Source organism: Stegodyphus dumicola, chromosome 6, assembly GCF_044657685.1.
Source record: "Stegodyphus dumicola isolate Sdum_Otavi_A_Nest chromosome 6, ASM4465768v1".
Classification (NCBI taxonomy): Eukaryota; Metazoa; Arthropoda; class Arachnida; order Araneae; family Eresidae; genus Stegodyphus; species Stegodyphus dumicola.
The window spans coordinates 166,749,881-166,775,745 of record NC_140773.1 but is presented as its reverse complement, the minus strand read 5'-3'; the positions used below and the strand labels follow the sequence as shown (position 1 = coordinate 166,775,745).

General features: G+C 34.5%; 1 protein-coding gene across 8 annotated transcripts in view; it reads left to right on the top strand.

Annotated features, from left to right (window-relative positions):
* Nucleotides 1-25,865, top strand: part of LOC118193901 (leucine-rich repeat flightless-interacting protein 2-like) — a 212,760-nt gene that overhangs the window by 166,203 nt on the left and 20,692 nt on the right. For all 8 annotated transcript variants that reach the window (XM_085819145.1, XM_085819146.1, XM_085819147.1 and 5 more), the window contains 4 exons: nt 2,758-2,853; nt 5,552-5,644; nt 5,767-5,946; nt 6,052-6,144. In XM_085819145.1, coding sequence (XP_085675271.1) covers nt 2,758-2,853; nt 5,552-5,644; nt 5,767-5,946; nt 6,052-6,144 — 462 coding nt within the window. The remainder of the gene's footprint in view (nt 1-2,757; nt 2,854-5,551; nt 5,645-5,766; nt 5,947-6,051; nt 6,145-25,865) is intronic.

Sequence of the window (25,865 nt, the reverse complement as noted above, 5' to 3'; positions counted from 1 at the left end):
AATACTATAAAGCCTCTTATTTTCAATGAAACAAATAGTAGCACAGTAGTTTGAGGAATGTGGAATATTGAGATGTGAAGAGATGGAAGGATTACTCGGAAGACCTCTTTTACTTCTTCCAGATTTCTGGTCCATAGTCAGTCAAGTAAATCTTGGCATTCCAAGAAACATCTGTGGCATGCTTCAACAAATTCAAGTTGAAGTATGGCACGGATGTTTTGAAACACTTATTGGTAAATTCCATGCTAGTGTTTAGCTTCTTTGGCTCCCACCACAATAAAAGGTCATTTCTTCTAGGTAAAGAATCCTGAGATTAATATCTATTTTAATTCCAGTATTGCAGCAGATACAGAGTCCTGTGCCCCATGAAGTTTGTTGATTGTTTCATCGAACTCCTCCCACATGGAAGTGTTCTCACTAGACATTATAATTGGATTGAACTGCTGTATTTAGGGCATCTGATAATGAACCTCATTATTACTACAACATTATCTAGCATTCTCGAGTAGACCCCGAGTCTTGTGCCCCTTAAAGTTTGTTGCTGCTATTGCACACCTAAAGTTTTCATTATTACTACAACATTATCTAGTATTCTCAAGTAGTTCAAATCATACACAAAACCCTATTTTTTTAAAGTGGGGATCCGGGAAAGTTGCCTGCATCACTAGCTCGTTATTGGAGATAAGCCTAAAACTATCTGACAGCCCTTTCAGTATATCATCAATTAACAATTCTATTTCTTGTAACAACCTCATTCTGTCCTTTATTTCTGTCCTTATAAGCTTTCATCTGATGTGCCATTAATCTTGATAAAATCCCTATTTTGGGAAGAGAAACAGTTTGCTCTGATGATACTTTGTGTGTTACCTTATCAAAAACTTTCAAAATTTCTGTTGCTTGTTTCATAATAATCCAATCTTGATTTTTCATCAAGTATAGCAAGGGAAGAAATTATAGGTTCTGTGTTTTAAAATATATATATCATTCATAGAATTCCACCTTGTAGGTACTTCTTGTTTCAATTTGAGTTTATATTGCTCCTGAATTTCAGTAAGTTTGCTTAAAGTGAATGGACTTTTTTTTTTAAATGCGTCATTATCTATTTAACTATGTCAACAGTTTTATGTGTCAACAACTTAATAGCATGTTGTAAAATCAGGTTTAATGAATGCTCGAATCATGGAAGGTGTGGACACTTTAAAATGATAGTAGCTAATTTCATATTTGAAGCACTGTCAGTGACTGTGGCTGCGATTATCAAATATATACAGTCAAAAGTCGTTAATCCGGACTCGTCGGGACTTCCGCGATTCCGGATTATCGATTTTTCCGGATTATAGATCATCAGTTTAAATCTGGTAAGATGGCATGCAGAAATTATAAAATTAAAAATATGAAACCGTAATTTATGAAATAAAGAACGATTATGATCTAAAGGGTAACAAAATTTACAAAAAAAAGCTTAATATTTATTTGTTTACTTTCTTAAACATTTCTTTCAATGTAAGCTGTTTAAGTTGCTTCGTTTTTTATGTGATAATACATTCTCTTTAATTCTATAAACAGACATAATTTCTTGTTCAGTTACAAAGTTCCGCTGTTCAAGTCCTATAATTGCTGTATCGAGAATACCGACTAATTTGTCAATCGAAATTTTTTCGTTTTCAATAACCTCTGTCACTTTCTTCGCTATCGGAAGCGAATTATAATGACGAGGAATTTGATTTAAATCATATCAAAGACGGAGTACATTGAGATGAAATACTACATTTAGTAAGGAATTATAAGCCAAATAAAATAAAAACATCTGCGCTGAAGATAAGGATAGTGCTGACAGATCAACTTCCAATTCATTGCGCGCCGCGGCGTTAAGATAAACAAACGTTAAAGTTTAGATAAACAAAGGATACGCCTTTATCCATTTTTTGCAGCAATTCCACTTTTTGTTTAATAGACTTCGAAATATACTTTCGCTTTGTAGATCCTTTACATATTAGTAAATGTATATCAGAAATTCTATTTGACATAATCGAAATTTCAAGCTTACTTTTATAAAATTGCTCTAACAGTCTGCAAAAAATAATAAGCCGAATCCAATTCGAAGATTAAGGAACAACGCAATCTGCAACATTAACTGAATTAGATAATTTTAGCTTAACTTATACCGTCCGTTATGCATTAAACGTGCATTACATGCGCATTTTGCGCACACGCATATTTGCAGCCGTAAAGGTCTTACGCTCATGTGTCAACGCGACGCATGCGCAGAAAGTTTGTAGCTTTGAGGTCCGGATTATAGATCATTCCGGATTATGGGTGTCCGAATTAACGACTTTTGACTGTATCAATTTTCCCACAACAGCATTGATCTAACTGGAAAGCTGTATGGGTGAAGAAACACTGGATCTAGATCCAAATTCAGCATGAGAGTCAAATCATGGATGAAGGTCATCAGCTGAGTTGGATGTTGAAGGAGAAACCAAAGCCAATACTTGAAATTGATGAGAAAGGATTTTCCTAACTTCTGTGGTTTCAACAACAGTTGACGGTAGCCTTGGACGGGAAAATAACCGCCAAAGTTTTCACACATATACACCCCCCCCCCAAAAAAAAAATTGAAATAGAAAAATTTATAAAATAGACATTTATTATATTGCTGCATTTTAAAGTATTGTGATTCGTACCTTATATGCAATTATACGTAAGCTCAATATACAAAAAAACATAAAAATAACCATCTTATAAAATATTTTACAGGCTGAAGATCATACAGATAGTCATTATGATGATCATTTGAACACTGAGCCTTCACGACCACCACGTGGTATCAGGCATGATGGAAGAGAAAGAGAGGTATATCTTTTTATTTACTGTATGTATATGTTCATTAAATTTGACTAGAAAATCAATAATTCTACAGTGCAAAATGAAGAATTTAATGTTATCATGAAAATTTGTTAGTAGTCAGAGATTAGTTTGTATTAATTATCTGACATCTTGCTTGAATCTATTCTAAATACAGTTTTAAACAAAATTATTCCCTACTGAGAATATTTAGAAATGAACTGAATTTTATTATGTTTTATGTATGTTGTACTAAAATAAAACAGCAAAACTTCCCTGCCCTTTGTTTTTCAGAGGTATAGGAGATGTGAAAGTTGTAAAAAATAAAAGCAATTTGATCAGCAAACCAAATTCCCTCTCAGCGTGTTATCTGCAACCACAATCCTTTTTATTAAAGCACTTTTTATTATTTAAATGAAAACAGCAAAGCTTGTAAATTAAAACAACAGTCGTGATTTACAGTAAAAATAAAAGAATTATTCAAGTAAATCAGTCCAAGTAATGAATATTAATTTATTAAAGTTGTTATTAAATAAGGTTTTGAGTGATACTAGATACCAAAAATAAAACAAATGATATTTCATAAAAATAATCACAATCAAGACACAGTATATGTATTAGATGTTCTAATCATATATCAGTACTGTACAAAGTCCATAATCCGGACTCGTCTGGACTTCGGCGATTCCGGATTAGGGGTTTTTCTGGATTATAGATCATCAATTTAAATCTGGTAAGATGGCATGCAGAAATTATACAATTCATAATTTATGAAATAAAGAGCAATTATGATCTAAAAGGTATCAAAATTTACAAAAAAAAAAAAAAAAAAAAAGCTTAATATTTATTTGTTTACTTTATTAAACATTTCTTTCAATGTAAGTTGTTTAAGATGCTTCCACAAAAAATTCAAAAAGTTCCTTTTTCTTGTGTCATATATACAGTCAAAAGTCGTTAATTCAGACACCCATAATCCGGACCTCAAAGCTTCGACGCATGCGCATATGCGTTTACGCGTGCGCGTAAGACCTTTACGGCTGCGAATATGCGTGTGCACAAGCGCATAATACGTTTACGCAAGCGTGGTTAATGTATAACAGACGGTATAAGCTAAGCTAAAATATCTCATTCAGTTAATGTTGCAGATTGCATTGTTCCTTAATCTTCGAATTGAATCCGGCTTATTATTTTTTGCAGACTATTAGAGCAATTTTATAAAAGTAAGCTTGAACTTTCGATTATGTCAAATAGAATTTCCGATATATATTTACTAATATGTAAAGGATCTACAAAGCGAAAATAAGTTTTGAAATTCCGAAATCTGTTTATCAATTTCACGCTGCCCTGCGGGGGGGGGACGCGCAATGAATTGGAAGTTGATCTGTTAGCACTATCCTTATCTTCAGGGCAGATGTTTTTATTTTATTTGGCTTATAATTCCTTACTAAATGAAGTATTTCATGTCGATGTACTCTGCCTTTAATATGATTTAAATCAAGTTCCTCGTCATTATAATTCGCTTCCGATAGTGAAGAAAGTGACACAGAAGTTATTAAAAACGAAAAAATTTCGATTGGCAAATTAGTCAGTATTTTCGACACAGCAACTATAGGACTTGAACAGCGGAACTTTGTAACTAAACAAGAAATTATGTCTGTTTAATAGAATTAAAGAGAAAGTATTATCACATGAAATGAAGCAACTTAAACAACTTACATTGAAAGAAATGTTTAATAAAGTAAACAAATAAATATTAAGCTTTTTCTTTTTGTAAATTTTGATACCCTTTAGATCATAATTGTTCTTTATTTCATAAATTACGGTTTCATATTTTTAATTTTGTAATTTCTGCATGCTAACTTACCAGATTTAAATTGATGATCTATAATCTGGAAAAATCGATAATCCCGAATCACCAAAGTCCTGATGAGTCCGGATTAACAACTTTTGACTGTAGTGGACTTTCCAATATGGACTTTCCAATTCTCACAAAATTTTTAGACGGATAGGCCTTTATCCATTTTTTGCAGTAATTCCACTTTTTGTTTAATGGACATCAAAACATGCTTTCGCTTTGTAGATCTTTTGGCAGCTCCAGAATTGGAAACTCTTTTTGACATAATCGAAAGTTCAAGCTTAATTTCTATAAAATTGTTCTAACAGTCTGCAAAAAATAATAAGCCAGATCCAATTAGAAGATTAAGGTACAGTGCAATCTGCAACATTAACTGAGATGCCTTCGATAATTTTAGCCTAGCTTATACTGTCTGTTATACATTAAATGCACATGCGTAAGTGCATATGTGCATGCATAAATGCATAATGCGTTTACGGATGCATATAAAGCTTGTAGCTGTGAGGTCCGGATTACAGACTTTGTACTGTATATATATATATATATATATATATGTCTATATATATATATATAGACATACTTTTATTTCATTCAAATTCTTTACGAATCGCAATGTGTATTTTTTGGTGGATATTGTGTCTTATTTTTAAGTTATTTTTCTGAATTGTTAGTGTCAACTGTTGTTATTGTCAACTTATATTTGAAATAAGAAAAAGTGAATGATGAAAAGTAAATATTATTCATATTATGTAAGGGGAAAACATTAGTGGTAGTGACGGTAAGTGAATTTTATATTAAATGAACTGTGTTATGTTACAATAAATTTGAATAGTCATTGTATTCTTTATTCAGAGAGCTCAATCATATACTTCTGCTGGTTCTTGCGGTAGTTCCCGCAGGAGTAGTGAAGAATTCCCTGAGACTATTGGAAGTAAAGAATATAAGGTATTATGAAGTTATACTGCTGTTGAAACTTCTTAATTCTCTTGTCACTTTAATTTTCATGATGTTTAAACTTTTCAAAAAGTATTCATTTATAAGAAATCTTTTTTTCTTTCTAATTTCAGCTCTTGACAAATCAAGTAATGGAATTAGAAGAAAAATTCCGTAAGGCAATGATTACCACTGCTCAATTAGATAATGAGAAAACTACTTTATCATATCAAGTTGATACACTCAAAGATGAACTCCAAGAGTTAGAAGAGCTGTATTTATTAATTCAGAAAGATTACAAAAATGTTTCTCGAGTAAGTAATAAATGAGAATAGCTTCAAGTTATGTGGATGAATGGATATTAATAAAAAGACATAATGATTTTTATTTATTCATTAATTTTGTATTTCCCATTTCAGTCCCATGACTTGCTAAACAGGGATTTCAAGGATCTCACAAGTCAAAATGACCTTCTAAAAGAATGTATTAGACTCAGGGATGAGCTTATAGCTGTAAGTAACTTGAAATTTTGCAAGCAGTATTATGATTAACAGATGTATACTATTTAACTAGAGCACTTTAATTTGTTTTCGAAGCATATTAACTGTGAGATGTAAGTAGTGTGTATTGTACTGTATTGTATTATTAACTGATTGTATGTAGTGAGTGTAGAACTGAGCAAAGTCTGAGAACTTGTATTTTCAGAGAAAGAAGTCACACAAGAGAAGTACACTGCTATTTTAAAAGCATCGCAGAGTAGTTGAAAGAAAAATGAACTATACCTTAATTTACAAATTGTAATTCAACTTCCTTTTAATAGTTTTTAAATACAGTTAGATCTGTACCATACATTTAGGAAACTTTATTCATCAAAGACTAACTGTTGTGATCTATATTTTATTCTGATAATCATAGTATTGAAATAAATAGAACTTTTAAAATTGTACTATTTATATTTTCTTCAAAAAATTTTAGATGTTCCAACAGTCATTCTATTTATAAGAATAGTTCATGCTAAATATGACCATTATTAGTATTATTTGATCTATTTTAGTGAAGTATAGAAATTATGTTTATGCAAAATGATACAAAAGTTTTGCTATCCAGTATCATTTAATGTGTTTGTTTAAATGTTTTTTTCAATGCAAATGAAGTTAACCAACTTAAAAATAAAATTACAAAGCATATTAATTCTGTTTCTTGTAGTAAACATGCTCATAAATCAATACAGTAAGACCCTGCTTAACGCTGGTCCGTTTAGCGCTGTTTCAATTTAACACATTTTTATTGAAATAGTGAGATTCCCTGAAAATTGCACTAAGCATTGGTCTTCCTTGAAATCAAAAGTAATTTATCTGCATTACTTCTTCTCTGTAGTGTTACACAAACATATTTTTATTATTTCAAACATTTGTTGCTTATTGTAAGTACAGTCAAAAGTCGTTAATCCAGACTCGTCGGGACTTTGGCGATTCCGGATTATGGATTTTTCCAGATTATAGATCATCAGTTTAAATCTGGTAAGATGGCATGCAGAAATTATAAAATTAAAAATATGAAACTGTAATTTATGAAATAAAGAACAATTATGATCTAAAGGGTATCAAAATTTACAAAAAAAAACTTAATATTTATTTGTTTACTTTATTAAACATTTCTTTCAATGTAAGTTGTTTAAGTTGCTTCGTTTTATGTGATAATACTTTATCTTTAATTCTATTAAACAGACATAATTTCTTCTTCAGTTACAAAGTTCCATTGTTGAAGTCCTCTAATTGCTGTGTCGAGAATACCGACTAATTTGTCAATCGAAATTTTTTCGTTTTCAATAACTTCTGTGTCACTTTCTTCACTATCGGAAGCGAATTATAATGACGAGGAACTTGATTTAAATCATATCAAAGACGGAGTACATCGAGATGAAATACTACATTTAGTAAGGAATTATAAGCCAAATAAAATGAAATGCCCTGAAGATAAGGATAGTGCTGACATATCAACTTCAAATCCATTGCGCGTTTCTCCCCCCCCCCCCCCGCCTCTTGCCACAGAGAAGCATGAAATTGATAAACAGATTTCGGATTTCAAAACATACTTTCGCTTTGTAGATCCTTTAAATATTAGTAAATATATATCGGAAATTCTATTTGACATAATCGAAAGTTCAAGCTTACTTTTATAAAATTGTTCTAATAGTCTGCAAAAAATAATAAGCTGGATTCAATTCGAAGATTAAGGAACAACGCAATCTGCAACATTAACTGAATTAGATAATTTTAGCTTAGCTTATACCGCCCGTTATACATTAAACGCGCTTGCGTAAACGTATTATGCGCTTGCGCACACGCATATTCGCAGCCGTAAAGATCTTACGCGGTCGCGTAAACGCCTATGCGCATGCGTCAATGCGCAGAAAGTTTGTAGCTTTGAGGTCCGGATTATGGGTGTCCGAATTAACGACTTTTGACTGTATGATGTATAAAAAGTTCTGATGGAGTATATGCAATCTACAAGTGTATAAAGCCTTGTGTTGTTAGATTTCTTGTAGCTGAAGATCAAAATCAAATTGAAATTTATCAGTTGTTTAATATAGTTATGAAAAAATTACATGAGTTACAGGGTATATGCATGTATATTAGAAGAAGTTATAAGAAAGACATGTGCTTGATGACAAGATGGGGAGAAAGAATTCGCTAACGACGATTTCCTTCAAATCACATTCGATTTCCCTAAAATCGCATTTGGGGCTACCTCAGGCGGCAGCTTCTTACAGAAACAATCATTAAATTATGCAATTTTTATCACAATTTATTTATTCTCGGCACTTGTAGGGAGAAATGTATTTTAGCATATACTTAACTTTTGTTAGATGAAAAACTTTCCTCTTACCTTCTCAGCCTACAAGTGCTGATAAGTGATAAGGATAGTGCTGACAGATCAACTTCCAGTTCATTGCGTGCCGCAATGTTTTCAGCTCCTCCGCAGAGGAGCGTGAAATTGATAAACAGATCTTGGAATGGTTAGAAAAACAAACTTTATCCATTTTTTGCAGCAATTCCACTTTTTGTTTAATGGACTTCGAAACATACTTTCGCTTTGTAGATCCTTTACATATTAGTAAATATTTATCGGAAACTCTATTTGACATAATTGAAAGTTCAAGCTTACTTTTATAAAACTGCTCTAACAGTCTGCAAAAAATAATAAGCCGGATCCAATTCGAAGATTAAGGAACAGCGCAATCTGCAACATTAACTGAATTAGATAATTTTAGCTTAGCTTATACCGTCCATTATACATTAAACGCGCATGCTTAAACGTATTATGCGCATGCGCACAAGCATATTCTCAACCATGAAGGTCTTACGCGCATGCGTCGTTTTTAGCTTCGAGGTCCAGATTATAGGTCATTCCGGATTATGGGTGTCTGAATTAACGACTTTTGACTGTATAAATTTATGTAATGTAATGATTGATGTAGTAATAAATATTATAATTTTTAGTTTTTAAATATGGGTGAAAACACAAAAATAAAGCAACAAGAAAATAAACTAAAAACTAAAATGCAAATACTTAGAAAATTAGATGGTGGTGAATGTCAGTATCAAATTGGTGTTGCATTGTACTTGTCAACCTCAACAATAATGATAACTCCCAATAAAGAAAAAATAGTGTCATCAGCAACTGCAATTACAAAAACCTCTGCAATGAGAATAACCTGTTCTAGAAATAATACGATAGATGAAATGCAAAAATGACTTTCTGTGTCAATTGATGATGAAATAGAACACAATGTGCCATTAAGCCAAGCTATTGTAATGGGAAAAGTGAGAAGAATTTTTAATCACATTCAGATTGAAACAGATGACACAACTGAAACCTTCGTTCATATTCGAGGGTAGCTGAATAGATTTGAACATCGAAATAAACTTCATAACATACAGATTACAGGAGAAGCAGCAAGTGGAGATATAAAAGTGGCAGCTGAATTCCCAGTGGCATTAAGAACAATAATTGAATGAGGAAATTATCTTCCTGGATTAGTTTTTAATGCCAATGAAATGAGACTATTTTGGAAAAGAATGCCAAAACATACATTTCTATCCTGTGAAAAAAAAAAACGTGCACTAGGATTTAAAGCTACGAATGATCACTTAACACTTCTCCTGAGTGCTAACCAATGGAGACTTCAGATTAAAGCCACTTCTTGTTTATCATTCCAAAAACCCAAGAGTGATAAAAAGCATATCAAAATCAACTTTACCTGTAATTTGGGAGTCTAATAAGAAATCAGGGATAACAATGAAAATTTCTCAGAATTGGTTCACTAAACATTTTTGCCTATCTATTAAATGCTATTGCAAAATCAAAAAACTTGAACCAAAAGCCCTACTTTTAATGGATACTCCAAGCCACACAACGAATTCGTCCAGTTTAATAACATGCATTCCACTCGAAGTGGTTTTCTTGCACAACTGAATTAATCCAACCAATGAATCAAGGTGTTGTATCAACTTTTAAAGCTTATTACCTGTGGCAAACATTTAGACAAATGTTTGAAAAAACAAACGGAGATGATAAACAATCAACAAGAGATATTTGGAGGAACTATAATATCATGGATGCTATAGAAAACAAATCTTTCTTGGAATGGGGTAATGGAAAAATGTTTGAGAGGTGTGAGGAAAAGCATTTGGCCAAATTTAAATAAGGACGATGACACTAGAAATTCTGTTATTGATATGAGCGAAATAGTGGAATTAGTGAAACAAACAAGTTTAGGTGAAGTAAATGTGGAAGTTCTCGAAGAAGTTTTGCAAGAAACAGCAGAAAGTCTTTTTAATGATGAGCTCAAGGACTAGGATATCAAGAAGAACACAAAAATATTGAAAATTGCAATTCTGAAGAAGAGCAAAATTAACTTTCAAGGGCATTTCTGAAAACCAGTTTAGCTTCCAAAACAGAAATTATGGACATATATTGAAAATGACGCAGATTTTGATAGTTCAATGACAAGATGGGGTGTCATGGATACCTTGTATCCTTATTGAAAACTTCTTATGGAGTGCAAAAGGAAAATGCAAATGACAGTAAATACCTTCTCGATAAAAAAAACAGAAAATTAGAAATGCAGAAAAATCTGAATGCTCTAAAATATAAATGGTGACTGACAATTTTATTTAATTTTATATATTCATTTATGTTTCAATATTTCTAAGAAATAAGTTTTTATTTTGTATTGTTATAAAAAACATATTTAATGACTTTAAATAACAAAATACTTGAATAAGTTTTTTTTTTTTTTTTTAAATTTTATACCCATTTACCTCATTATTTACATGATGAAATGATCTCGTTTAATGCTATTTTGTGTAATGCTCTACTTCAATGGAACCGAGGTTTTACTGCAGTTATAAAAGTCGTTAATCCGGACTCGTTGGGACTTCGGCGATTCCGGATTATCGGTTTTTCCGGATTATAGATCATCAGATTAAATCTGGTAAGATGGCATGCAGAAATTACAAAATTAAAAATATGAAACCCTAATTTATGAAATAAAGAACAATTATGATCTAAAGGGTATCAAAATTTACAAAAAGAAAAAGCTTAATATTTATTTGTTTACTTTACTAAACATTTCTTTCAATATGAGTTGTTTAAGTTGCTTCGTTTCATGTGATAATACTTTCTCTTTAATTCTATTAAACAGACATAATTTCTTGTTTAGTTACAAAGTTCCGCTGTTCAAGTCCTATAATTGCTGTGTCGAGAATACCGATTAATTTCAATCGAAATTTTTTCGTTTTCAATAACCTGTATGTCGCTTTCTTCACTATCGGAAGTGAATTATAATGACGAGGAACTTGATTTAAATCATATCAAAGACGGAGTACATCGGGATGAAATATATGGAAATTTCCTGTTATGTTTTTACCACCAATCCTCAAATTCCATATCACAGATTATGTTCTTGCTGCATTAATATAAATATTAACAAGACATAGTGCACAATAAAAATTAAGCTTTATTTCGGAACTTCGCGCACACTGCCCGACAGCCTGCCTGTTTCGCTCTGCTCGCTACTCGTAAGAAATTTCTCCTCTAGGGTTGCCACACTTATCAGAGGGCGCAAGGCGCGCTCCTTATCGCCATCACCACAGAGTTTCCCCCCAGTTCCTTTAATGGCTATTCAAAGGAACGACATAGGTTATGAAATTATCTCAGAGTATCCGTACTGTCGGGTATTTTTACATGATTACAAAATTAGAATATAAAATTAGAAAAGATCAAAATGAAATTCAATATATAACAAGGTATTGACACATATAATAAACATGAAATAACAAGAAATATGTTAAGATATGAATTTAAAAAAAATGTTTTAAATTGTTATGTAAGAAGCAAGTTTCTTAGGGAAGTGAACATGTCTTCCCGATCTGGTGACAGTTTGTGTCTTAGAGAGTTCGTTTGCAGATTTATTCTGCTGAACTTTCTTTAAGTCTTTATTTGTTTTCAGTTCAGGCAAATTAGAGTCCGAAAGCAAATAGGCTGGTTTCACACGGTCTATAGACACAGTAGATTTCAGACCGTTAATATCAATTGTGAAAGTTTTGTCCGTTCTAGAAAGAACTTTATGCGGACCTGTATATGGTTGGCACAGAGGTGGCTTTACTCGATCGACACGTAAGTATACATGCGTACACGACTTTAAGGTAGCACTTACGTAACATTTTTCTTGGCAATGTGCAGATGTTGCTATTGGATTCAATTGTTGCATTCTATGCCTAAGATTCGTGATAAATTGTGTGTCATACGGAGATATCTTAGATGACGTTATCATATCACTAGGCAGCTTGAGAGTTGTGCCGTACACCAGTTCAGCACAAGATGACTGTAGATCTTCCTTTACGGCTGTCCGAATACCAAGCATAACAACTGGTAGTGTTTCAGTCCAGTTATTGGTCTCGTGAGCCTTGAGAGAAGATTTTAAATGTCGATGAAATCGTTCAACAATGCCGTTGGACATTGGATGATAGGCTGTTGTTGTGATTCTGTTCGTACCCAAAATGCGCGTGAATTCTGCAAAAAGTGCGGATCTCATTTGAGAACCTTGGTCTGTTGTTATGATCGATGGGCAGCCAAAACGAGATATCCAACAGTTGAAGATGGCTCTGCAAATGGTTTCCGTTTTCATATCCGGGATGGGAATGGCTTCAGGCCATTTGGAGAATCTATCTATTAGAGTCAAAAGGCACACGTTGCCTTCTGATGGAGGTAACGGTCCGACGATATCCATATGGATTTCTGAAAAACGTGCATCAGGAAGAGAGAATGTGCCCAGTGGTGCTTTAGTATGCCTAGTAATTTTCGATTTTTGGCAAGATTCACAGGATTTCACCCAATTTTTGATATGACGTTTCATATCGGGCCATACATAACGAGAACAAATAAGCTTCGTAGTAGCTGCAATTCCTGGATGTGACAGATTATGCAGATGATTAAAGATGAGTCTGCGAAAGGAATTCGGAACAAATGGACGAGGAATGTCCGTTGATATGTCACAAAGAATATTACCATCAGAATATTGGCACGGTTTAAATTCCAGTTTCAAAGATGATGTGTTGTTTTTGAGAAGGTCTTGTACCTCCGGATCATGCCGTTGAGCTTCCGAAAATTTTTTAAAATCCAAAAATGGAGATTTTGTTATGGAATCAATTTCGATTCTTGAAAGAGCGTCAGCAACGACGTTTTTTGAACCTTGCACATGTCTAATATTAGTAGAGTACTGAGAAATAAAATCTAAATGGCGCAATTGTTGAGGTGAACATTTATGAGGGTTCTGTTTAAAAGCGTATATTAACGGTTTTTGATCCGTATAAATTATAAAATTTCTGCCCTCTAACATGTGTCGGAATTTCTTAATTGCAGAATAAATAGAAAATAATTCCCTATCGTACGCGGACCATTTCTGTTGACTTTTACTGAGTTTCATAGAGAAAAATGCTATAGGTTCCCATGTTTGTTGAGACAACTGCATAAGTGTGCCGCCGATTGCGACGTCTGAGGCATCTACCCAGATGCTTAGCTGGGCTCCGGGAATAGGGTGTCTCAAAAGGGTAGCCTGAGCAATGGCATTTTTGGCAGCAATAAAGGCTTGTTCAGCATTCTCGTTCCAATTTAATTGTGGGGATGAATCCTGAACACGAGAACGAGATTTCTTTTTATTAATATAGCCTTCTAACAATTTTATTAAAGGAGAAAGAATATGTGCTGCTTTAGGTATGAAACATCTATAAAAGTTAAACATGCCTAAAAATCGGCGAAGCTGAGTGAGAGTGGTAGGTTGAGGAAAATCTAAAATACATTTGACTTTGTCAGGAAGAGGTTCAATTCCGTTTTCACTAAGGTGAAAACCTAAGAAATCAATAGATGTTTGACCAAAGGTGCATTTTGAAACATTTATGCAAAGTCCATATTCCTGAAGTTTGGAAAATAAAGCTTTCAAATGCCTGCAATGTTCCTCAGAATCTTTAGAGGCTATGAGCAAGTCATCGACAAAGCGTAAACGCCTTCTAAATCCCGCGTGACTTCATCTATAAAATGTTGAAAAGTCGCAGATGCATTGCATAAGCCGAATTGCATACGGATACTTTCGAATAAACCGAATGGTGTGCATATGGCGGTTTTGTGGATGTCGGCTGGGTTAATTGGTATTTGATGGTATGCCTTAATCAGGTCGACATGACTAAAAATTTTAGTACCGTGCAATGCAGCAGTAAAATCGGCTAAACATGGAATAGGGTATTTGTCTTTTATTGTTTGAGCGTTCAATGCTCGATAATCTCCTACAGGTCTCCATTCCAGACTTCCCTTTTTTGGAACCATGTGAAGTGGGGATGCATAATTGCTGCTCGAAGGTCTCAAATGCCCCAATTGCATCATAGTTTGAAATTCTTGTTTTGCTATTTTTAAGCGATCTGGAGCTAACCGACGAGGTTTTGCAACCACAGGTGGACCTTTAGTTATGATATAATGAACGGTGTTATGTTTAACAGGTTGGTTAGGATCTGGTAATCTAGTAACTGAAGGAAATTCTTTTAAAATTTTGTGATATGGTGTATCACTAAATACAGTTTTTACTGAATAAATGCTTGCATTTTTCACGCAACCGACGGTTTTAAAATGCGTTTTTAAATCTTTGAGACATTTGTTTCTGAGATCAGGCACCAATTCAAAGAAATGGAGAAAATCTGCTCCAAGAATGGGTGTACTAACATTTGCTATAAGAAAAGTCCATGTAAACTGTCGTCTTAATTTGAAATCCAAAGAAAGTGTTTTTTGACCATAAACATGAATAGTAGAAGAATTAGCAGCGAAAAGTGTTTGTTGGGACGAATTCCGTTTTTGAGAATTATTTGCTGGAAGTAAGGACACGTCAGAGCCGGTATCGACCAAGAATGAAAGGTTTGTTCTACGGTCACGAACGAACAGGCGACGTGAAACTTGAGGCAAAGAATAAGTCGCCTCTATTCTTTGCTGGTTTCGTTTCCCTGCCATGAACAAGGTTTTGTACATTTGTCATCTCTACACTTTTTCCCAAAACGTCTATGATACCAGCAAACAGAATAATCTCTCCTTTTGGAATTGCTTCTTTCCTTATTGCGATCTCCGCGATTTGGGGAGCGACCACGAGAAAGAGAAATGCGATCAATACGTTTGTTTAATTTTTCTATTTGTTTAAATAATTTATCCTCAAGAGACTGATCGACTGTGCGAGAAACGGCACAAGTCCCTGGGGTTGGATTTACTTCTAAAATTTTGTCGGCAATTTCTGCAGCTTTATCTACAGTTAAATTGGAAACCGCTGCCAAAATAGACTGAACAGTCGAAGGCAAACGTTGAAGGAATAATTCTAACATGAAGTTATCAGGAACATTTAAAGATTCTGCTCGACGTTTCATATTTCTAAGCAAATCGGAAGGTTTTCGAGAACCTAATTCTTCTCCAGATAATAATTGGCGAATTTCTTGCTGAGAAGATTCTCCTGAACGATTTATTAACTCAGTTTTAAGCTTTGCATATGGATCAATAGGGTCTGGTTTCATAAGTAAATCCCGTACTAGTGATGCGATATCTGGAGGAAGATGAGAAACTACATAATTATATTTAGTAATGGATTCTGTGATAGGTTTGGGGGTGGCAAGAGCAAAGGTACTTTCACACATAATAAACCATAAAGATGGGTCTGATCGGTTATAAACCGGAATTTGGACGGCATGAACATCAGACATTGTGCAAGGTTTTTAAGCCAAAATAAAAGCAAAAATTTTAACTAAAGAAAATGAAATTAAATGATAAGTAAAAACAGAATTATAAAATGATCTATAATTACTACTCATCTGTGATCCGGAGGACGAAAACCGATGTAATCCATTACTTCTGGTTTGGAGATCTTGAGTGATGGCTTGTAGTCAAAACCGAAAGTGCTTGAGAACTGTTCATACGATTTAACACAGTCCAGGTTACCATTATGGAAATTTCCTGTTATGTTTTTACCACCAATCCTCAAATTCCATATCACAGATTATGTTCTTGCTGCATTAATATAAATATTAACAAGACATAGTGCACAATAAAAATTATGCTTTATTTCGGAACTTCGCGCACACTGCCCGACAGCCTGCCTGTTTCGCTCTGCTCGCTACTCGTAAGAAATTTCTCCTCTAGGGTTGCCACACTTATCGGAGGGCGCAAGGCGCGCTCCTTATCGCCATCACCACAGAGTTTCCCCCCTAAGGAATTATAAGCCTGCCCTGAAGATAAGGATAGTGCTGACAGATCAACTTCCAATTCATTGCGCCGCACCGCGGCGAAGATTAAGGAACCATGCAATCTGCAACATTAACTGAATTAGATAATTTTAGCTTAGCTTATACCGTCCGTTATACATTAAACGCGCATGCATAAACATATTATGCGCATGCGCACACGCATATTCACAACCGTAAAGGTCTTATACGCACGCCTAAACGCGTATGCGCATGCATCTGTTGGCAGTGGTGATAAAAGGCAAAGCATGTTTTGCTTCCCTTAAATAAAGCTAAGAATAAACTAAATAAAATTCTTGCTTTATTCCGTAAATAAAAAAAGAGCTAACACTGTAGCCTTTACATTTAAAAATCATTTGATGAAAGCAAACTAGCATTATGCTAACTCATAATGACACAAGAGAACAAGGAAAACAAGATTTGCCGATACCGGCGTATATATATATTATACTCGGCCAACCCGCCGATCTTGACGTCATCGGCCAATCAGCGGCAACCACGTTAGCTTACCGCCGATCGACCTCCGATCAAAATTTGCATGTGGAAAACTAAAGCCAACAAACGGCCCTCTTTTCCCCATGCAAAGACAAAAACAAAACTTTCACAGAAGTTCATAGTTCAATTCTATTATACGAAAACACTTATTGTCTTTAAACACTGAAAACATCTAAACAAAACTTTCTTAAATTAACAGCAGTCGCTGCTTTTGTAAGTAAGTCGGCAGTATTTAATTTACTGGTGATAAATTCAAGGTCAAACACTCCATCATTTACTGGTCTTCTAACAAAGTGATATTTTACGTCTATGTGCTTAGTTCGGCGATTTTCTATTGGCAATCTAGAAAAATCAATGGCAGACTTGTTATCACAAAATAGTTTACACTCTCTTAAATTAAACTTTAAAATTTCATCTTGTAAGACATTTTTCGTGCACATTAATTCCTTCGCTGCTTCAGATAAAGCGATATACTCTGCTTCCATGGTTGATAAACTTACACATTTTTGTTTAACAGTTTTCCAGATTACCGGTACTTCATCTAAACATAATATAAATCCTCCCATGGACACGCGGTCATCTCTATTATTTGCATAATCAGCATCTGAATAACAATATAAATTTAGATGTTTAATCTTCGATAAGTTTAACTTATATAATTTAGTACTATTGAGATAACCAAGCAATTTCAACAATGCTTCCCAATGCCTAATTCCAGGATTCTCCTGAAATTGTGATAAGATATTCACTGCATATGTAATATCAGGCCTTGTCCTGTTAGCTACAAAAACTAAACATCCTAACAGATTTCTAAAGGGTAATGTATGCGTTTCCGCAATTTCTGCACTTGTAGATTGACAATCTAATTTTGTAAGAATAGTGCCCTTAGGTATGGGAAGTGAAGTTATTGGTATCTGGAAATGTTTAAATTTTTCAAAAATTTCTTCGATATATTTTTGCTGATGTATAAAAACCCCATTCTCATTCTCTAAGAATTCAATTCCAAGTAACGTTTTAGTTTTGCCTAATACTTTAAGATCAAAAAACTTACTCAGCTGTGAAATTACTTTATCTATACTATATTGATCTTTACTAAAAATCACAATATCATCTACATATAACAAGAGAATTACATTTGAACCCTTATAAACACAATTACACCATTGTATTTTCTTAAAATGTAGATTTTCTAAAGTACTTTCAAATTCACAAAACCATTCACGGCCGCTTTGATGTAGACCGTAAATGGCCTTGTGTAATAAACACACTTTATTTTTCTCTTCGATAAATCCCTCTGGTTGGGTCATATATATTTTCTCATTTAGGTTTGCATATAAATATGCATTCTTTACATCTAACTGACAATTAGTCCTTCCATATAAACATACCAGTATAGTGAAAAATATTCTTATGATTGAAAAATTTACTACAGGACTGTAAACGTCATCAAAATCTTCACCTCTTTTCTGCCTGAATACCTGTGCTACTAAGCGTGCTTTGTATCTAACCACTTGATTCTTTTCATTTCTTTTTAGCGTATAGACCCATTTGTTTGTTTCCTATTATAGTTTTATTTTCTGGCTTTTCGACTAATTTCCAAACCTTTCTTTTCTTTATTGTGTCGATTTCTTCTTTCATTGCCTTATCCCATTCTTCGGCATTTACTGATTTTCGTGCTTCTTTAAAATTTTGTGGGATAACTATTTCTACGGAATTTGCCTCTTCAGATACAGAGCTAGTCTCCTGTTCTACGAAATTAACTTTCCCCGAGTATTCGTTTTTTCCACTAAAATCGAACTTATCTTTTTCATATTTAATATTTCTTGCCTCACAATACTTTTCAATATCATTATAGGATCTAAAACGGGTGTCTGTTCCCTCTACATAATAATATATGTCTGTACGTGTTCCATCTGGCCTTTTAACCACTTTTCTTTGCCAGTTTAAGTCTGATACTTCTTTCGGAGTAGATTTGTGATCTGACAACTTTATTTCTTCTCTAGAAATTTCCTGTTCTTCATCTGATTCTGCTAATAGCTCAGATTCCTCTAGTCTTTTAAATTTAGGTTTTGATTTCTGTTCCAGGATGCCATTTGCTGCATACAGTTTTTCATCGAACTTCACATTACAGGTTTCTATTAATTTGCATTCTTCTGGCAGCCATATCCTATAACCCCTAGTTTCCTTCGCATATCCTACCATGATTCCTTCTTTGCACCTCATTTCTAATTTATTCCTAATCTGTTTTGGCACGCCAACATAGGCTTTACAACCAAATACTTTAAAATAAACAACACTGGGTTTTCTATTTAGGAACATTTCATAAGGGGTTCGGTTGCTTTTATGACATACTCTGTTCCACGTATGTACGAAACAGCCAAGAGCTTCTGCCCACCATTCTTTTCCCATTTTACCGTCATTAAGCATAGCTTTAACTGCGTCTAATGCCGTTAAGACGTTCACACACACCGTTCTCTTCTGGGGTGTACGCGTTCGTGCGTTCAACACTAATTCCATTTTCTGCTAAGTACCCTTCAAATTGCCTGTTACAGAATTCCCCACCATTATCAGTGCGTATACTTATTAATTTTCTATTTGTCAATCTTTCCATTTGCCTATGATAATTCTTAAAGTTGTAGAACGATTTGTTTTTATTTTTCATACAATACACTGTTATTAATCTACTATAGTCATCTACAATAGCAAGAAAATATTTACTCCCACCCTTAGATGGAACTGGTAGTGGGCCACAAACATCTAAATAAACCAACTGCAATGGTTTATCTGATCTCTTCGGAACAGATTTAAAAGTTATTCTACTAGATTTAGCAATAATACACGATTTACACCTCTCTATTGGTTTTTCAATTTCTGGTAACCCTTTCACGCTTTGATTCTTACTAGTTTTCTTAATATAATCAAAATTTACGTGGCTAAATCTCCGATGCCATAGCATTGCATCGTCTACTTTATTTAACTTTCCAGTTTCTGTACCGTAACCAGCTTCCCTTTTACCTGTTGCATATCTAAATGGTTTTATGTGATAAAGTCCGTCATATCATTTAGCGTAGCATAATCTATCCCAATTATTAAAGTATATCCACATCTTCCCTTTTGAAATCACAAAATGAGCACCAGACTTTTCTAACCTTGCTCCCGATAATAAATTTCTTCTTAGATTTGGATTATATAACACATGATCTAACTCAATCCAATCTATTCGATTGCCTACTTTTACTGCAAATTTGACAGTATCCTTTCCTAGTACTTTACTTTCACAATTTCCTACAGCTAAAGACATATGTATATCGTATATTTCTTCGAAATTTGTCATTAAATTTCTATTATTACAGAAATGAGTCGTAGCTGCAGTATCTACGACCCAATTAAATTTATCTGCGTTACCTCCTTTATCTGTAGTTGTTACATAATTTTCTACTAACATTAATTTTTTATCTTTAAACTGTCCATTTTTATCGTCTATTTTAAACTTCTGATTTTTACTTACATTTTCTTTACATTGAGCAATTAAGTGCCCAAATTTATGACATCTGAAACAAGGTCCTATTCTCATATTCCCCATTTTTTTCTTAGATTTAGTTTTATTTTCAACTTTATCTTTTCCTGCGTTTAAACTAATAGTATTAAACACGCTTACCTTGCTGTCTTCTAAATCGGCAATTACCTGGCGAAGTCGGCTTTCTTCCCTTACCAGCTCTTCAGCAATTCTTTCCAGCATAAAATCTTCATCCTTCCACCTATAGATCAATTGTACAATACCGGAGTATTCCTGGGGTAATCTCCTTATTGCCTGGAATCTTTTAAAAAGATCTGCCAAGTTGTGACCAGCTTCAGCCAACTTCTTTGCAGTCATTCTTATTCTTGCGATGAATAATTCTATTTCTTCATTTGGCGTATATCTAATACTAAAAAATTCATCCAGTAACTGAATTATCCTTGCTCTTGTTTTGGGTTCGAATTGCTTCTGTAGAACTTCCCACGCTTCTTTACCACTTGAACATTCTTGTATCAGCGGCCTGAACTCAGCTTTAATTCCGTAATATAATGTAGTGAAGGCTCTGTTCTCCCTCAGTGTGAACTCCTGCTTTTCACGCCTTGTTGCACTTTTATCTAATTCTTCTTCTTTGTCCTCTATGAAGCTCCAACAATTTCTATCCAGTAACAGCATTTTCATGTCGACTTTCCATCGATCCTAGTTGTCATGGTTTAACAACTCAAAACCTTCAGGTAGTAATGACATCTTCAATTAAGTGTGAGCACAACGACTTGAACAAACTTCTAAGACAGGTCAGCTTCTTTTCGTGGATAACGGCCCTCTTCACCTACATTCCTTCAATGCTGATTTGAACTGGATGACTGATTAGCTGTTGGCGCTGGGCCCATAACCCTGTTGGCAGTGGAGATAAAAGGCAAAGCATGTTTTGCTTCCCTTAAATAAAGCTAAGACTAAATAAAATTCTTGCTTTATTCCGTAAATAAAAAAAGAGCTAACACTGTAGCCTTTACATTTAAAAATCATTTGATAAAAGCAAACTAGCATTATGCTAACTCATAATGACACAAGAGAACAAGAAAAACAAGATTCACCGATACCGGCGTACATATATATTATACTCGGCCAACCCGCCGATCTTGATGTCATCGGCCAATCAGCGGCAACCACGTTAGCTTACCGCCGATCGACCTCCGATCAAAATTTGCATGTGGAAAACTAAAGCCAACAGCGTCAACGCGATGCAGAAAGTTTGTAGCTTTGAGGTCCGGATTATAGATCATTACGGATTATGGGTGTCCGAATTAACGACTTTTGACTGTATATGTGATCAACGGCTTGTTGGAGCTATGAAAATGATGAGTAAAATTTTCACAATATGTAAAGTATGCTTAACCTTTTTAACACAGATGTTTTACCTGCTGAATGCATGCTTTGGACTAGGCCTGTAAATTTATGAACTTTTTTGTTTAACAGTAATTTGGTACAATAGGCAATTAAAACCACTTTTCAGTAATTTATATGTATTATTTTCTTTCCAAAAATTTTGTTGAAGATATAAGAGTAATCATTATCTTCCTTCCCCCAAAAAAAGTTTTATTTAAAAGGCACTATATAAGAAAAAAAAAAAATGTGTCAAGTAGTGCAACATAAATATAAAAATAATTAAAAAAAATCTTTGACATATTATCAAATTATTATATATAACAGCACATAAGCATTTATCATAGAAATATTGAGAAAAATTTTCACTTAACATATGTAATTAAGTATCTTTTATTTGCAACAAATATAAGTTCGTTTTAAAATGTAAATATAAATGTAAATATAGCAAAGAAAAATGCAAAACTCTAGCAAATCCTTCCGAATTTAATGAAAGGTATCTCAAAAACCAGCAAACGCTCCAAAACTACTGAAAATTCCTCAGATTGGACACACCCAAGAAAAATAGCGAAATTAACTAAAGAAAACTTAGCAAATTCAGATATTTCACAGCATAATCGCATCAGTAACCTTCCATCAGAAGTTTCAGTTGATAATATTACTGATAATATCCCAAACTCAGAAGCAAGCAGAATCCTACCTATTGTAATTACTAAAGAAAAATTAAACTGGCTTGAATTAGACGGTGAATTAAAATTGATATGCAGTGAGGAATATGAATCTCAACTAAAAGGAAATTCAATCTTCATTTACACAAAAAATGCCGAAGATTATAGAAACATTACTGCAATGTTTGACAAACTTAAAAGAAATTACCACACCTATTTATTTGACCATGAGAAAACCATGAAAGTTGTCTTTAAAAGAGTTCAAGAAATTATCTCAGCAGATGCTATCTTCCAAAATTTAACTGAAAAAAATTTCTTGTTAGAAAAATTAAACAATTCACAAGAAAGGAAGGCGACACTTTCGAAAAACTACCTCTGTATTTTGCTGAACTAGACAATTCTGATGAAGGAAATGCAATCTATAATGTAAACAATATCTTCAGCTTCAATGTTAAAATTGGGAAGTATCGAAATGCCAGAAATCACCCAACCCAGTGCTATCGATGCCAGCGGTATGGACATACCCAACACAGATGTCATCATCCCATACGTTGCTGCAAATGCGGCCAAAATCACAGAACGAACGAATGTAATCTCAAGATAACTGATCAACCTAAATGTGTCTTCTGTAAACAAAACCACATTAGTTCCTATACTGGATGTATAGAATTTTAAAATAGAATGGCAGAAATAAACAGAAGAAACACCGCAAAGAAACCTCCGCAGAAAGCTCAAAATATCCCAAGATCTCAGATGCCCGAAAATAACGCTGATAACTTCCCACTCCTGAATTTGACACAACCTAATGTTACGTCTACAACTAAGAAATCAAGCTATAGTAATACCTTACAGAAAAAATTAACTGAAGATAACCTAAACACAGCTTTTCAAAACCTGCAATCAACTTCTCAGGATGCCGGAATCATCGTACACATTCAAAATTTAATGTCATCAATTCTAAAATTAAGAAGTGCAAAAAACACCACAGAGAAGCTAAAAATAGGATTTCAGATATTCCAATACCCTATGCAAGTTGCTGAATCAGAAAATTAAGTAGTTTCACCTGCAGAAAGCCCAGTACTTTCAAAACTTTGCTTAAACGAAAACTTCTTTTTCAAGCGGTTTCTCTCGGAGTCAGTACTTGGGTGGGTGACCACTCACGTGACTGGCCTTGACGAATCAACTACTCCATGTCACCCTGAAGTTATTCCCAGCTCGGACGGCTCGCCGCTAAGCTCTCATGAACTGAAGCAAATTTTCTCATGTAAAGTTCTTCAAAATCACATACCATTCGAGTATTTGATCGTGCTTCGCCTTTTTAGGCGAGGTGTATCTCCCTTGTATTCTTAATAAAACCAAGCCCTAGGGCAATTTACCAAGTTTCGCAGTGAAAGTAGCAAAGGCTGCCTAAGCCAGGATAATTAGATAAGGTGAACTCTTCTTGGCACAAACTGAAAAAAAGTGCCAAGATTAAATATTTGAATTTCTCCGTAAATTTTGCTCCAAATTTTACAAAATTTAATATTTAGGCATAATTTGAGTCATAGAATCGAAATATGTAAAAAAATGGTATGTTATTTCAGAAAAAGTCATATTTGTTATTTTAGAGCAGTGCTATATAGAAAATGTTTTAGAGACATTAGGATTTTTTAGAAGCAGAAGAGATGAAAAATTAGCAAACACCTTCACCGGGAATCAAACCACAGACCTCTGAAATACCTGCCCAGCATGCAGAACCACTACACCACGAAGGCACGTTGGGAAAGTGGGAGAAATACCTTATATACCTCCCTTTTTAAAGTGCGACTGGGGTTTTTAAGGCACCCAATCACCAAATCTTGGGTGTGAAGAATCATCATCCACAACACCATTTTAGTTTGGGCACCACTGTAGAGATATTAGGTATATTTTTGGTAGCAGAAAAGATGAAAAATAGCAACCGCGTTCGTCGCAATCGAACCACGGACCTCTGGATACCGGCGCAGCGTGCAGAACTTCTACTCCAGGAGGGCGAGAGAAATACCTGGTAATATAATATATAGAGTCTCCCTTAGATATACAGTGGATGGACAAAAATATGGAAACACCTTGTGAAATGCATGTTTGAAAAGAAAGATTGATTTTAATGAAATATGTAGGTGGTGCTGGCGTTTTTGACTACTGACGCCACCTATACAACTTCTTAAATGTGCTAAACAGTTCAGTTGTTGTCGGAGTACTGTTATGTGAGGTTGTCATTGCATTATGTCAGAGTTAACAGACTTCGAACGTGGGCAAATTGTTGGAGCACGTATGGTAGGTGCTTCCGTAAGCAAGGTAGCCGAGGTGTTTAGTGTTTCAAGAGGTACTGTATCGAAGATTTATTCCGCATATTTGAAAAGCGGAAAAACATCATCTGCTAAATCTCAGCGCGGACAAAAGTGTGTCCTGAGTGATCGTGACAGACGATCATTAAGGGCAATTGTGATGAAAAATAAGAAGACCACAGCTGCAAAAGTTACTGCTGAAATGAATATTGTGTTACCGAACCCTGCGAGTACCGAAACAATTAGAAGGGAGCTTCATAAACAGGGAATTGCTGGCCATGCTGCAATTGAGAAGCCACTCATCAGTGATGCTAATGCCCGTAACAGGAAAAGGTGGTGTTTAAGTCATAAAGCCTGGACTATAGAGCAGTGGAAGCGAGTAATATGGTCTGACGAGTATTTTTTCACATTGTTTCCCACTTCTGGCCGAGTTTACGTCTGGAGAACGCCATCTCAAGCTTATAATACAGACTGCTTGTTGCCAAGAGTGAAACATGGCGGGGGTTCTGTTATAGTTTGGGCAGCTATATCGTGGTTCTCTGCTAGCCCCATGATAACTGTGTCAGGGCACATGACTGCCAAGACTTATGTGAACATTTTGGTCGATCAAGTTCATCCCATGGTACAAACTCTGTTCTCTGATGGTGATGGTGTCTTCCAAGATGACAAAGCCCCTGTTCACACAGCTCACATTGTCCAGGACTGGTTTTCTGAGCACGAGGATGAGTTGTCCCATCTCCCCTGGCCACCACAGTCACCAGACCTGAATATTATCGAACCTTTGTGGTCTACATTGGAATGGAAAATGCGTTCTCATTATCCACCGCCAGCATTGTTATTTGAACTTGCCACCGTTTTGCAGGAAGAATGGTATAATATTCCCTTGGCAAAAATACAGGAACTGTATTTATCCATTCCGAAAAGACTGCAAGCTGTTTTGGATGCCAACGGGTTTCCCACACCATATTAAGTAAAGAAACATGTTTTTTTAAAGGTGTTTCCATATTTTTGTCCAACTCCTGTAGAACTGTCCCCCCT